Consider the following 16,337-nt stretch of genomic DNA (forward strand, 5'->3'; position numbering starts at 1 on the left):
CATCACCTCATATTCGCTTGCACTTCACCTCGGTTCACAGATCTCGTACATATTTAATATGAGATGAGCTCATAACATCCGTTCTCTCAACGACACATGCAGCGGAGATTAAACGTTAGATATCTACTGTGAAATATTGTACGTTCAGTATGGTTTTTAGAGCTTGCATTAATTTGTTAAGAAAACACGTATAATACGTAATGTTGAAATTTTAAGTATGGTAGCATTTTCCTTAGAAATGTGGTTTCTAGTATGCAATATAATAATACGGACTCGAATCCATTGCTGTTTAAAAGCAACGCTATTGTCTTAACTTTTCTTTTATTTTGTCTTCTTTTAGAACAATATAATTGTAACAACTTTTATCCTGTTACAATTAGCGCCAAGCTTTTAATATTTCACGAAAAATAACACCTAAACTAAACATGATAAACATCATCACTAACGAGTTTCCCTACAATCAGTACAATCGAGTGTCGAGAGAATAACAGTTAAACCATACTACAAAAATAGTTCCTACGAAGCCTGTTAGAGGCGCTGATAAAATTTTCATGCAAGATTTCCCGATAGCTAACCGTTGTCGATTGTCGATAGTGGTAGAGAATCGCGGTACACTTGTCAAGGATAATAAAGACTTATCAGAGAGTATAAAAATCAGTTTATTATAATATCATAGCGCCGTGTCGATTTCTTCTTTGTGTGAGATATACGTCTTGTGTCCAGCCTCTTCTAATTGTACTTGATTTACATCTGCAAAGAAAAATAAAACATTTTCAGTTGCAGCGGAATACTTGATATTACGTGTAGTGTGAGTCTGCAAACTCAACGCTTGCGTAAAACTGTGTAAAATTAGGTCTTAGAGACACAGGTTTGGGCATGTAGGGTTAGAAACTTGGCTCAACATAAGATCTGATTACTTTTTAACAGTGCCAGCTATATGTAACGGTTTAGGTAACATTTTACATGTTTTTTTTTGTGGGATAACACTATTCTGAAAAACATTTGCGTGTTTTATTGAGTAGATTGTACTATCGTGAGTATCAGAGCCCAGAGGTACTTTATCTTTTTAATATATTTGCTGTCATTTTATCTAGAAGATAGGTTACCTGACACCTGCTCATAATCTGTGAAAATATTCCTTAACGTAGTTCAAAATAACTATTTTCACACAACAATCAGACGTGAAGCTAATTCTCAAATATAAAAATTGTGTCGAAATTAAAATTTTAACCAAAAAATTGTATTATTATTGCAAATACTGTTTATAAAAAAAGTATACAATTTGAAGCGAGGGATAGCTTAGACTTTGATATGATTACGGTCGGACCCATGTGTGACCTTTACGTTGGGAATTTGTGGTACTTACATTTTTTATAAAATATTTCACTAACGGTTAACCTGTCTATAAAATAATTGGGCAAAGACTTTGGGCAAGGATTGGCGTATGAACGTCAGTGTTTTAGTAAACGATGGAGGTAAAAAAAATATTTTGCGAAAAATATGACTTATTTATGAAAATGGTCAGTTTAGTTGCAATTAATATCTGACTTTAAAATGAAACTTTTACAACTTTGTCAAAACACTAAACCATTTATTACATTGTGTAAATAACGCAAACATTTGTGCTTCCAATTAAAACCAAAGTTGCAATTTGTCTATCTATCGATTTCTTGAATGACACTAATGGACATTTTGTAAGGGAATCGAATGCACAGTCTTGGGGGTGAAATGACCTTCTAGTGCACCAGGATCGATCATACTAAGTTGATCATTACGCTTCAGTCAAGCACGGTTAATTTCACTAGATTGACGTGCGCATTAGCTAACACAAAGTAAATATTGTAAGTCAAATTTTAAGGCTCTTGAGGTATATGCTTACCTATAGCTCCATTAAAATGTCCCATAGACTTCTTGTCGTTCACATGATCCCAATACTGTCTCTCGCTACTGCCAAGTATGGTGTAAATGACTGTACAGACCACGTACAAACTTGCCAGGGTTATGAAGACAGCACGCCATCGGAATGGATCCATCTGGAATGGCATAAGCGAATGAGCTACTACTACGACGCTAAAACTACAGTCAATCTGGGTAACTATGATTCATTTCGGTAACATTGACAGTGGAAACATGAACCAGTTTCGATAATTTTCGTATGAAACCAACTAAAAAATATTATTTTATCAATTGTGTTGTCAAGTATTCAAATACTTTATTTTTGGCGAATAGGTTGCCATGAATTTTAAATAATTTTGTAAGACTTAGCCTTACGCTGGAGTTGAATTTGAAAGCACCAGTGATTACTCAGTAATTGGAAACAAATAATATTTAGTAACACACTCACCATGTTATCACCAAGTATAACTCCGTATACAAAGATCATGGATCCACCGAAAACGCTGCTAAATGTAGCAGACAACATCATCATCGTGCCGGAGAAGTTCTCTGACATGTCGTTGTAAGTACTCTGGAAAAGAAAGAAAGTTTCATGATTTATGAAAAAGAACGTGGAAAATATATTTTTTCCAATAAAATTATCCTTAAGACTTGACCCGAATTGCGGAAATAGTGAGTATAACTCTGCTTTATATTAGGGATTTTATTTACCGCTTTAAATTACTTTTGCATTAACCATATGGTTTTCTTAAATTAATATTGCACTTTAGTTAATTACACGATTTTTACATATCAAACCCTTAACTACTGTCTAAAAACTACTAACTACTACCTAAAAAACGGTCTTATAAATACTTTTAGATAAAAAGCTATCATACAAATTTTAGTGTCTCACCATTTGTGTCATTTTTGTATATTTACAGAATATACTCATTATTGTAAAAGCTATAAAATACACGTATTCATAAACCATTTTTCGTTGCAATAAAAAAACAATAACACAGTAAAACCAATTAATTGAATACGAAAGTTACCAGAAAGCCGCACAATTGGAAACCAAGCAGTGCCAATATTGCCGCTAACAGGATCACCGGTGGACAGCTCCATTCACGCGCGTTCGCCACCAATGTTAATCCTATTACGATGCCGAGAGCACCTGCGGAATTTAATTCCTACAGATTATATTTATATGGGTACTCGCTGTGAAGAGAGTTTATTTTAATGTTAAGTGAAGAAATATAATACGGATACTTCGGTTTATTCTTGAACTTGATGTACAAGCTTATATGGTATTATTTCTTAAGCTCATGCCCTATAGTTTGAGACTTACATTGTTAATGGCGAAACGAGAGTGTGTTTTTTACACTTTAACAATTATTGATTAATTTTATTAATTCTGAGTTGTGAAAACTGTAATTATTACGTAGTATGTGTGTATGTAATAATTATAATTTGCACAACTCAGAATTCTATCTTGAATCTATTATATTACTCGACATAAACATGTACAGGCCATATAAACTAAACATAAAGTATTTTAAAGCTTAACAACATAAACAAAAATAAAATATGCATGAATAAAAAGGAACGCGTATTTCCTGCTTAATATTATTTTATAGAGAATAATCATGCAATATGCATTATATAATTACCATTATTCGTTAAAACACTCACCTAGACCGTTAATAAATTTCTTCATGAAACTGCTACTGAATATGTAATGGAAGTATTTAATTCTGTACACCCACTCGATGATGGGTCCAACAACGAAATATACTGCTGCCATTGCTATGAATGGGAACATGCAATACCAGGCACTCTGAAAGTAATAAATGCATACATTTGTTATAACACTAGTTCAAAATAAATTATAATGTTCTTGTGTAATAATAATAAATTATAATGAATTGCAAATGACTGCAATGGCATCACATCCAAGGAATTTAGTGGGTCGGAATCAAGGTTCGCTATCAACAAATATATTTTTTTAGGTCTGGTTGATTTCTGGTATATAAATTAAATACATCCATGAGAACAGGAGGAGCTAAGCCTCGAGGGCTTAGTTAACAACAGCCGCGCGGATCGATCTCTAAGCCACGCTTGCCGAGGTTGATTTGTGGATGGGTGACCATCTTATACATATCGAGTTCCTCCGTGTTTCGGAAGGCACGTTAAATTGTGGGTCCCGGCTGTCATTTTCGAAGATCTTTGACAGTCGTTAACAGTAGTCAGAAGCTTGAAAGTCTGACAACCAGTCTTACCGAAGGGTATCGTGTTATCCCAGGTAACTGGGTTGCGGAGGTCAGATAGGCAGTCGCTTCATGTAAAACACTGATATTCAGCTGCATCCGGTAAGACTGGAAGCCGACTCCAACATAGCTTGGAAGAAAGGCTAAGCTAATATAATAATACATCCATGAGTACAGTATTGCAATAATAATACAGGTTACTATTGCTATCTACCTACTACTTTTCCACAGCAATGAAAATAGAATATATCACTTCAAAATTACAGCTTTATGAAATATTTTTTTATTCTTAACCAAAAATATTCCGGGTATTATTTTTGTATGGACCTAAAATAATATTTTTCGGCCTAAGGATAACGTAGAGCGATGAGCCGAAAACGACATAAACTTTTTTGACTTTAATAAATTAACAATTCTAATGAAGAACCCGAGGGCCCCGTGGGACAAAAGTCAATGAAAATAATAATTATAACGGTTAAGTAGGAATTAACTTATCTCGAGTTCTTTTAAATGTTTCGTATTTTACTTAATGTCTTTTGGATGAGATTTTAAGAGTAATGTCAAAGGAATTCTTATCTTGATGCTTTTTTATGAGTTCAGAATCTGAAATTGTGTTTAAAATAAGAAATCTGAAATACCATCCGAAAGTCGAACGCTTATGATAGTTTTAAGTTTGGTTCTTATGTTGGGCAAAGTTTAATTAGGTCATGATGCGGGAAATTCTCAATGGCTGTCCGGTGAGTTGCTACAACCCTTCTTTAAACTAAACCCAATTATTCTTGTTTTAGTCGGTCTCACCGGTCGGTAAACGATCTGTGGGCTAAGTGGTAATTCCCTAGATGAGTGATCGAATAGTGATTTGAACTAAGCTTCTCCGTGTTTCGTAATCCATGATAACAGTCACTAAGCTATATCAAAGGCCTTTTGGGCAGCTTGAATAACTTACTGTGACACTAAGTTGACTACTAACCATAGATAAGATAAAATAAAATAAAAATCCAATGGGAATATTTTTTAACTAACTACGATCTTTTATTCAATAGATCCTAATTAACATAAGTAAAGTAATGTTCTATAAATACTTACATCTTGTAAAGAAATGCCAAACGTCGTGACATAAGCCGGTGCATACACTATACAGAAGAGGAACAGAGCGTTGCTGGCCGCGTGCACGCAAGTGACCGCCCAGAACTGAGGCGATGTTAATATCTCACGATACGGTTTCCGTAGGTCTTTCTGAAAATTAACAAAAACATTAAATTAAAAATGATGATTGTCTAAACATTATATCGTTTTTGGGCATATTTTGGTGGATAACAGTATCCATTTCATCTCACAGTAAAAATAAACTGACCGCATCTTTAACATTAGGAATGGACTTTCTGAGACTCCTAATTCCAATATATTGATTTCAGCATTAACTTAAGTATGTTTAAAATCAATAAAAAGTCTGTCATTATTTAAATCTTGATATAATAATATCTAAACTATGTGCTCCTCTACAACTTTACTCAAAAGTCAAATATTTTCATCAAAATTACCTTTCTATAATAAGTCAAAGACTCTTTAATAAACTCAATCTCGACATCGCCAACAGCTTGATGGTCTTCAGGCGAGCTCGCAGTGAGGGTCGCTGATATGACTCCCAGAGATAATGACATCATGGCCAGAGCGTAGTAGATCAGCTCCCAGCCTAACGGCAGAGCTGATAGTATACCTGACACGTTAAGGCCCACGATGATGCCGATTTGAACGCCTGGGAACAATTTTGTTACAAATTAAAAATATCGTTTTCTGTAAACGATTTTTTATTAATAGTGAAGAATGTTTGGTCTATAATTTCTTTATTTCGTAAAATTTAAACATGCTTTTAAGATTATGTTGATGTTTTAATACCGTTTCCATTCGAACATTATTACTTACTGTTGAATATGTTAGTTACTTTCAAATTTGAGATCGTTTGCAGTGGAAAGCTTTGAAAGAGACCTTTGCCCAGCAGTAGGACGATATAGGCTCATAATAAAAATTTAATAGAGTAGATGATAGATATTTCTAAATGGAGACAGAAAATAAAAGCTTGGAAAAATAATGGTCCACGGCATAAATAGGCTAAAAATAGAACAACGATTTCTTAAAAGGCGAACACTAAGTATTTCTCTAAAGTACCCATGTTTTAAAGATATTTATTTGGCTCAAAGAAAGATATTGCAGCTCGGAGCATTTCGTATCACGCAAACTGCAGCTGCAATGTGTTGGCACTCAAAATCGGGCACAATTTATAGTGCCCCTCTGACTCGAACAGAACTACAAACGTTATATCACACCTGTTTTACCCGAAGGTGTAGGCAGAGGTGTATGAAATAGACCCGCGGTTTGCCATTTATAATATTTTTAGTCTAATGTTATATGTGGTGAGTCTATTGCCATATCCTGGGCACATTACAAATCGAAATGCTATTGAGAATAATCTAATACATGGTCTTTTCTTTATACAAAAGACTAATACGTAGCTCTTTGTTCGACCTGGCGGATTATTAAGAATCTCAGGTGACAACTTTTTAAAAGTTACTATGCTGTTTATTATTTTCTAAATCATAGTGATAATACTCTGTAGCACAGCAGCAATGTACTTAATGGTGTTTATCAATTAGTCGTATACTAGTTGTCAACTGAGATACCTATGTAATACGCATCGAATTCGGGAATTCTGGGAATTGAATTCAGGACCTAGTCGTCAACACTTTGATAAACAACCGACCGCGCAACAAAGGCAGTCTTCAAGGCAGACTTCTTCATCGGAACTTAAATGTAACAATATTTATCTAGCTTTTCTTGCTTGTTATAGACTTAATTTATAGTTCACGTCTAAGTGGCTTGTTTCATCAATCTTGAGACGTTTGAGCGCGATCTCAAAATAACCTATTGTTGCTTTTAATTGATTTCTCTAGACTTAACAAGGCCGCGTCTATGTTTTTGACTTTAGGTATATTGTTTTTAGTTTAATGGAAAATTTTGAGGCACCTAATTTTAATTCCTCATTTTGAGTCAGTTTTGATTAGATGGTTATTTTTTTTATGTCAATAACAAGGAAATATTATACAAAAATTTACTTGGGATCTTTGACGTATGAGTTAACAAATGTACAAAATACTATTACCACGACGAGTACAACCTGCGGAGAAAAGTGAACAAAAAAGCATTCTGAGGACAAATGCGTATTTGCATTAATTCCCGTATATAATACATGTAAATTTGTACATTGTACATATATAATAAACATATATGCATCGCGGAAGTAATAAAAAACACGGTAGTATCAGCAGTTACACAAAGCCCAAAAACCATAAAAAGAATGACCCTCCCGAATAGTATTCATATTTTCCTTGACCCAAATAAACCTTGGTACCGCTACCAAAAAACACCATTCTTATAAATAATTCAAAACCGTCTAAACGTTTAAGAAACAAAATTAATTACAATTTTTACGACTATTTTTAAAGCACTTTAAAAACATAAGGCGATAAAAGCTTGAAGATTATATTTTGAATATAAAAAGTGATATTGTTTATAGAACAAAGGAAGTAATGGAGTCTTAAGCTGGGGTCTTGAGTTCGGTGCTTACAATTATGTAAACAATAGACTGTGACATAAATAAACGTCAAGTTGAATCTATTGAAATATGTTTCTGTATCGAAATCGGCTGCTGGTAGTAAGCGATTTTGTTCTTTGGTTTCTGATTGGAAGTCAGGTCTCTGCCAGTCTGATTAATAACTGACGTAAACTAGCATAGAACAGTTACATTAGGTATTATCGACTTTTTGGAAACCTTTTTTCAAGATAAAATGATAAAATCTCTGCAAAATTATCTTTCAAAAATGATGATTTGTCATTAAAATAACGTTCTTTAAGCAAAAATGTTATGTAACAGAAGCAAAACGAAGTAGAGTTTGGATACGTATAATCATACATATACAAACTTTACTTAGTTATTAATATGTAAACCAATGACTTTCCGAAGCTATGTAAAGTAAGTAAACCGCACTTGGTCAGCGTAGTGGATTCAAGGCCTAACTTCTCCCTAATTGCTGGATGAGACCGACCCTTGCCAAGCATTGAGACAGTATAGGGTTAAATTATTAATTACTGAAAAATAAGGTTTCTGGGTCAAATATGGTCAGCCGAAAAATATGGCTTCATACTATTATTCCAAACACGAAATACATGACATAAATGTCGTATAACCTGTCAACTCTTCCAAAGAACTGCTAGTCGCTTAGTGTCGGTTAAGTGAAACATGCATAAGATTGGAATTGGCCATATTTTTTGGTACAAAGTAAACCTATTTTAAAAGAAGCGTTTATTTTACCTCCATAAATCAGGTAGTTGAATATCTTCCTCTCACTGGGTGGGAGCCAGACGTCAAGTAACTCGTGGTTCGCCGTGTAGAAACATGAGTGACTCATTCCCATTATCAGGTTAGCGTTGCAGGCTGCCACCCAACCACCCTGGTGATGAAGATTACAATTATTATAAAATTGATATAAAATGCGCATAAAAATGGTAAGAGTATGTCGTGTTTTAAAAGTGGTAGTAAGTTAAATATCTAAGTACAATGGAATTGAGTTCATCAATAATCCGTCGTTCGGAGTCAGATGAAAATAGGACTAAGTAAATAGTGTAAAAACTGAACATGGAAAATTTTATTCTCATATTCATCAGCAGTTTTAATGTCTTAAGAACCATGAAAATTGCATTTCGTAATACATACATAATATCATACTTGGAGGAACCCATTGCGGTAGGCAAAGACCAAAGGACGGCACTTGGTACAATCTTTACAAACTTCCCTTACCAAATTCACATCCATACCTTGTTATACAGAACGGCAAGTTACGAGTACTACACCTCTGACCATTTTTCGGTTTCATTCCATTTCATAATTATCACCAAACCCATTTGAAACAGATCCTTATTTCAATTCAACTCAAAAAAGACTATTTAATTCACAATCCATTTATCGAGTTTTAATCAATCACCTTGTTAATAATAGTAGGCATGGCCACACAGAGCGCGCCATTAACGATCAACATGACTGTGGTCAGCATCTTGCCTCCTATCCTCTTGAAGAACACCTCCGAAGGTACCAGCATAGCTGCATAGCCGATGAAGAAGGAGGAGAGAACTGCACCTTGGATCCGACCGTCCCAGGAGTGTATCTGGGGATTTGATATTGATTGACTTTCGCGACTTGTAGCACGATTCTGTACAGTCGGTACTTTGGAGTATCGAGAATTTGACTTTTGAAATGTACTGCAAAAATAGTTTCTATGACGCCCGGTAGAGGCGCTGAACCGATTGTCAAATAACATATTTTGACAGCTAGCTTGTCGTTAGTTGATAGTGGTAGAGAATCGAAGTATTGTACACATAATATTATAATGTAGGTCATAAACGCGATTGAAAATTAAAGGTACCTCATTTGTTTACCAGACGTTTTAATCGAATTGCATCGACCGTGGTTTAAGACCCGTTACATTATAATATTATGAATATTGATTAATTGACATTTGACGGGAAGAGTTTGCAGATTGTGTAGTGTGTAGAATAAAGATTGAAATAATAATTGAGAGAAAAATGTTTAAAACATTGCTATCACCTTATTAGGTCTGCTTTCTGGATTAAAAAGTGGAAGCCCTTGATTTCACGTTGTTTGGTTCGAGTAAGGAAGTTTACATTATTTTAATAAGTATGTACTTATTTAACTCTTTAATTCATTTCAATAAACTCTTAGGTACGCAACAGTTTCTGTTTATAGTTTCTGGTTTATAAAGTGCGTTTAGCTGTTGTTATTATTATTAGGTACATATAATAAACAAATGAGTAATTACAGCCGTATGCATGTTTTGTTATCTGTTGACTGTGAAACATTTTCATGAGAAAATTATACCAAAATATTTATTCTGTGTTAATCACTGCGTCGTAGAAACAAAAAAACAAAACTTTACAACTGCATGTATTTTCGTCAACACAATAATTTGTCCCGTGAAAAATGTTGACTAAAGAAGTCGTCAAAACAATTTACAAACTCAAATATGAATTCGTCTAAAACCTGTGCAAACATTGTTCTCATCATAATACTGTCTGTCACCACTTATAAAACTGATTAAATACGATTATAAAGTCACGCATTTTCGCATTCGACTCCTAACATTTGTTTTTTTGACATTCACATACATAAAAGATAAAAAAAAACAAAGAAAAACAATATTATCGGTAGAATTACACGATTAATATTTTTATCAAATTTTAGGTTAACTTTTCTCTATTAATAAAATATAAGGCGATTATCCTAAATAAGGTCTATGGCCGCTTATGTATGTAGAAGTGTGCGAGTACAATAGCTAATGCACGCACTTCTACATACACTGGCGGCACAAGAAGCGAGAAATTTAATAAATCGGTCTTATTCTAGGCCTATTTTGGGTTACCCACCTTACCTCCGGAAAGCTAACCAACAATAAATAACTTCTTTTCCTCGCAATAATACACCATCGTACCTGTATATAAGTATCATTGATTCTGCTCTGATCATTGGTAGCCAGCACAGCGACGCCCAAGCTGCCGCGCATGATGCCGACAGCGATGGAGCTTGCCAACATGTACATCATTTGTAAGTGACGCACGCCGATTTTTAAACCTGCAATATTAAAACAACTAGTATAGGATACTCTCTAAACATCGATATTTGCTTACTTTTATGAAATATGCGAAATTTTGTTCGATTTCCTTTTATATTACACCTGCACAATTAAGTTGCGGACCCAATTTCAAGACAGTTACCACGAAGATAGTTGGAGTCCCGGGATCAGCTTAGATTTTTTCTAATCTAATTTTCTTTTCTAAATCTTAGTTCAGTCAGTAATTACAAAAGTACTGACAACTATCAGCAATTAATTCTAAGATCAAAGATATTGGAAATTAAAAGGTTACTATGGCTTTTTCAAACTGGAAATTAAGGGCACCATACTTAAAAATACGTTAGTAAATACCACCCTAAAATTTATATTTTATAAACTCTAACGTCATCAGTTTCTATGTCACGTTCTATTCTTTATAATATTGAGCGCAACATTGTATAGATAAATAGTGTTAAAATAAGGAAGCGTAAAGCTTTGTTTACGATCGTAATTCAACGGCTTAAAGGACTTAAGCTAAGCCTTCCAGAGTTGTTTGTTAGTCTGTGTTGTTATCAGAGAGACTGAGAGTTTATTGACACTGTGATTCAGTTTCATACAAAGTAACAAAAAATGAGATGACGTTTTGAGCTGTTATAAAATTACGTAAAAGAAATAAAAATATGATTTTTATTTTTTGTTTAACCCGTGACTGTCCCACTGCTGGGCAAGCGTGTTTTCCAGAAAGAAAGGAAGGGTTGGGTTTTTAGTCCACCACTCTGGGCAAGTGTGGATTGGGGACTGTACATGGCCCTCAAAAATTAAAATCAAATCATTTATTCATTTAGGTCAAATATTGACACTTATGATAGTCGTTACAATTACTGAATCTACCACTAGCTCGGGAAGGTGGCAGAGTCTTCATAGAGCCTGCCTAAAAAGTGTCCTAAACAAATTTTAGGTAAGCGTTACATCTAATTAAAGATAAGAAATGTTTGAATTTAAAGTAAAAAGTTCCAGATTTATGGTAATGAGGTCACGGTTTGCAATTTCACTTTGACTTGAGTTTCTGGAATAGGGTTAAGGATGAAATTTAAAAACGTCGATATTTCTGATGGAAATCCGTCGAGCTAAGCTTGTAAATTCTCGTCGGTAGTGCGATGAGAACGAACGACGTAAATGAACCCTCAAGCATGATATCATAGCAATTGTACTCACACCGATTCGAATATCGAGATATTTTATTTTTCAAATACCATTCAAAGTTCCTTTTTGATTGATATTCGAAAACGATCGATATAAAAAAGTACATCAATAAACATACTATCACAGCAATTTCTTAAAAAAAACTTCGTCTTGTAATTTCTTGATTACGAAAAATTGTATTGTGATAACACAATACAAATCGTAACTGAATATATATTTATCTGTACCAAGCAAAACTACTGTTAAGCAAAAAGACGTTTAATGCATTATGTGCAATATGTTACAAAACCGAATGTATAGATGAACCCGGTCGGCACAAGCGGAACTAGAGGGTGGAGTCGGTTCTATTGTTCGATAAATATTGCCGAACCAAATAAGTGTTTAGCAAGGCTTACTTTTAAAATTAAATACTATATATTTCACCGTAACAGCGCTATACATTTCACCAACACCTTAAAACGTACCAAGAAATGTTTGAACAGGAATCCTTAATCAATTATGTTAATTTCCTCCGATTGGACCTCACGACTGCGCGGAGTGACTGGCGGCTTATTCAGTTTAAGTTCTCTCCCAACATTCTCGGGACAAATTTGAATTTCAATCTATTTTAGACCTTGCAATATGCAGGAGACAGCTTCGATGGTCAGTTAGTTTAAATCAAAACATAGGAATATTGGTAATACATTTCTTCAAAGCAAATTCCCATCAAAGCCAGTTGCAATGTAAGCAATGAATAGAAAATAGTAAAGCCGAAATGTAATAATATTTTTTTGGTTCTTAAACGAAAGTTAACCAACAATCTAAAGACAAAAAAAAATGTTACGGAAAGGTTTGAAAATGTGACGAAGCCATCGAGATATAAGTAATAACGTACGTTAGTACTTTATATTATTACGTCAATAATATACCTAGAAAATGTTGTTTAGTTAAGCACGTTTTGAAATTAAATTTGTTTGTTAACTTTGTTTGTACTGAAAGATTATATAGTCATTCTACACAAAGTCTATTTTGAAATCAAAATCTGCTAGTGTCTATTTTGATTCTGATTTGATTTTTTAAATTAATCTTTACGTAAAATATTTCAAAAACCTCACCATTCTTAGTAATAACGCCATAATGTCCATCTTCAAATTGATATCTAATAAATTCCACGTCCATTGTCAATATAACAAAAATATAAACATTACCGTAAGAACAATTGCATGCAGACTGTTACGAGAAAAAATATGTTGACACCAAACACTTTATCTTTCTTATCAAACCCACTATTACTAAAACAATGAACGGTTAACTTTGTGCAAATAACACTGATTTTCTATGTAAATATACCTATCTCTTAAAGTTAGTTTGGAATTAGACTTGCCAGACTAATTTGAAATTTAGCATGACCAAGATAGAGTTGGTTTTTGTGTGTAAACGTGAGTATACAAAGGTTTCGATTGAGAATGTCAAGTGTATTGTTGAATAGATTGTGTGTAACTTGTGATTTACTGCCAGACGTGATGTGTGACAAATAGCGAGGATTGACGTTGTTGCGAGGAAAAGTTTGTAATTGATCGTAAAATATATACAACAAAAACACTTATTATATCATACCTATTACTAACTTTTTTTACGTTTTACAAAAAAAAAACAATTAATTTACAGATTCAACTACTACCATATCCTTAAAATTATAAGTATTTGTAACGCAGCAATGGTTGTTCATACGATTAATTAATACAAAAATCACTTCTAGGTTCAATACATTTTACTGTTAAGCTTGTGTTTTGCTAAATCAATTAATTTATTTATTAAGGTCAAATATTGATTGTCGATCATAAAATTCCTGGTAAGTCTAAAACCGGGATCACTATTTCTAGACTACAACTGAATTCATTTAAATCAAACTCTGCCTCAATTTGTTAAAATTAAAATGTTAATGAAACAACCTATCAATGAAATCTCCTTTAAAATCACTTTATACTTTCCAAAGTTATTTGTGTATCAGAGATATCAAATTTACTATAACATACACACCTAAACTAGAACTTTAAAGTTTGAAGACATACAAAATGCAGCAAACCTTCATATTATATTCTAAAATCAATGCAAACCAATACTCTGGCAGCAACAAAGTATCGTGCAAGTTCTGAAGCCACATTAATCCATCTTGCAGATAACTTCCAGTTAGTGTAACAAGTGACGGGAATCTTAACTGCTTCCTTGTTTGTTCCTCTTTACTTGTTTATGAGTTTTAGTTTATCGTCCTTTAATACTTTGAACTAATTGTTGGTTGAGTTCTGTAAGATTTTGGTGTTAGGCTTATTAATGTTGTGGTGAAAATATCTTTTGTATTTATCAGTATTCATTTCAATTTAATGTTCATGTTTGGTAAATTTAATTACATGAATTATGTTTATTAATATCTTTATTTATAGACCTATTTAGAAGAAATTCTTGTATACACACGTCTCTGATATTTTGACTGCCTCCGTGGCACAGTGGCTTAGGTCGCCACGCCGCTACCATTGAGTCGGGAGGTCGTGGGTTCAATTCCCACACGGAACAATTATTTTTGCGATCCACAAATAATTCTTTCAGGTCTGGTTGTACTTTGTGTCCGTTGTTTGTATGTTTGTAAAAGTCCCCGCGACATAAGAGCAATTCATAGGGGGGGAGTTGTCTTTAAAAAAAAACATTTATGGGGCAGCAGTTGGTTACTATTATACCCTGACAAACATAGGTGGCATGGAAAGAACTCTACAAAATTAGTGAAATTAAACGCAAAAATTATTTATTTATAACTCACAGAATATCAGCTATACATTGGGGATTTAGTAGCACCAGTAGTTGCGAAGCCGTTGCAATGAGCACACAATGCAATGTTAAGGTCGCACAGTCAAATTCTCACTACTGATTGACAAGTGTACCAAATTGCATCAAACTTTAAAATTGTATGTAGAGTATGAGTAATATGGTTGGATATCTTTTAGGATTCCGTAGTGAAAAAAGCAGGCAAGGCTGCAGCAGGCACAGGCTAGGTCAAAAAAATCATTCTTAATTTCAGCCAGATACGAGCACACAATTTACATATCAGCTTATCTTAACCTCGATCTTCAACTATCTACATACCAAAATCAGCTCGAAATCAAACCGATTATATAAAAGCTTACAAAATAGAGTTTTTCCACACTAGTATGGATGGACAGAAATTAAAACAGTATTCTAGACTGAGTTTGAAAAAAATATACAAAATAAAAAAAAATACGTATTTTGTTTGTTTATATTCAGCCTAAGTCTAATCTTTCAGGAGATACACGATATTTCATAAACTGTAGTGTTGAACCCATTCCCATACGTTGCCCAATCGTACTTGTCAGTTCTTTTCACTTACGATTTTATTTCCATCTTATCTCCACGTATGTTTACGAAGCATTATTTTCATATTAAAACCATCAAGTGGTAATTATTATGGTTGGCTTGAACATCGTCACGTTTTACGAAAAATGTTCTGTTATATACAAAAATTATTATTATAATAATTTGAATTTATTATAGTGACTGACAAATCTTACATAAATACATGATTAACCTTGCTGATAATTTCCTGGTTAAAAAGAAATTCGGAACAAACAAAGATAATGAAAAATATATTTCACTATTGCAGAAAATGCTTTTGTTGCAAGTGAAACGTGTAATTTTAAGAGAGGAAAATATAAATTTTTTTCAATAGATTTTTTGCAATGGAGCTAAAATAGGGGAGTGCAGGAGCAAATGAATTTAAGTGTAAAAGCTAGGTCTTTGTATAGGTAATGTGAGAGCACGGAGACCGTAGAAACATTAACATAATTGAAGTGGGAATTAGAGAAATGGACAAAAATTGTGTTACACACCACGAGGAAGTTTAATATGGAAAAAAAGTTGAAATTAATAAAATTATGGAATGTTTTGAAATCCTTTTTTCAAAATTTGTTGAATGTTGTGGCCCAATTTTTTTTTATCCACATAATGGGACATAATTTTGTCGTCCTTTTGTGATTGCAGTTAAATCTTGGTCAGATTGATTAATATTTAGGGTTGGATTTATTCTAAACGATATACTATTATGCGTAGTTATGTAAAAAATGTTTTATTGCTATTCCAGAAAAATCTGATTCTTGAATCTTACATAAAAGAACTACCATATGGAATAAAAAGGCGAGATCAAATTCATGAAGAAATTTCTCAGATAATTTTTGACTTACATCTTTATTATTATCTACCAGAAAATTTAATAGGCAATTTGTTGAAGGATTTTGAGGAGTCCGGGAATTGTTATATGATATAAAAA

At 33.5% G+C, this 16,337-nt stretch overlaps 1 protein-coding gene across 1 annotated transcript; it reads right to left on the minus strand.

The window, feature by feature from the left end:
* Window positions 1–639: 639 nt before the first annotated feature.
* LOC142977478 (putative inorganic phosphate cotransporter) lies at window positions 640–13,252 on the minus strand. The gene is made up of 11 exons (XM_076121376.1): window positions 13,120–13,252; window positions 10,703–10,842; window positions 9,182–9,361; window positions 8,512–8,650; window positions 5,687–5,901; window positions 5,232–5,381; window positions 3,571–3,715; window positions 2,931–3,052; window positions 2,345–2,467; window positions 1,880–2,033; window positions 640–750 (listed from the first exon to the last, which is right to left on the minus strand). Exons 1-11 carry the CDS (start codon window positions 13,181–13,183, stop codon window positions 671–673), a joined length of 1,512 nt encoding a protein of 503 aa, XP_075977491.1. The 5' UTR covers window positions 13,184–13,252; the 3' UTR covers window positions 640–670.
* Window positions 13,253–16,337: the final 3,085 nt, after the last annotated feature.

This window comes from Anticarsia gemmatalis, chromosome 13 (genome assembly GCF_050436995.1).
Source record: "Anticarsia gemmatalis isolate Benzon Research Colony breed Stoneville strain chromosome 13, ilAntGemm2 primary, whole genome shotgun sequence".
Classification (NCBI taxonomy): Eukaryota; Metazoa; Arthropoda; class Insecta; order Lepidoptera; family Erebidae; genus Anticarsia; species Anticarsia gemmatalis.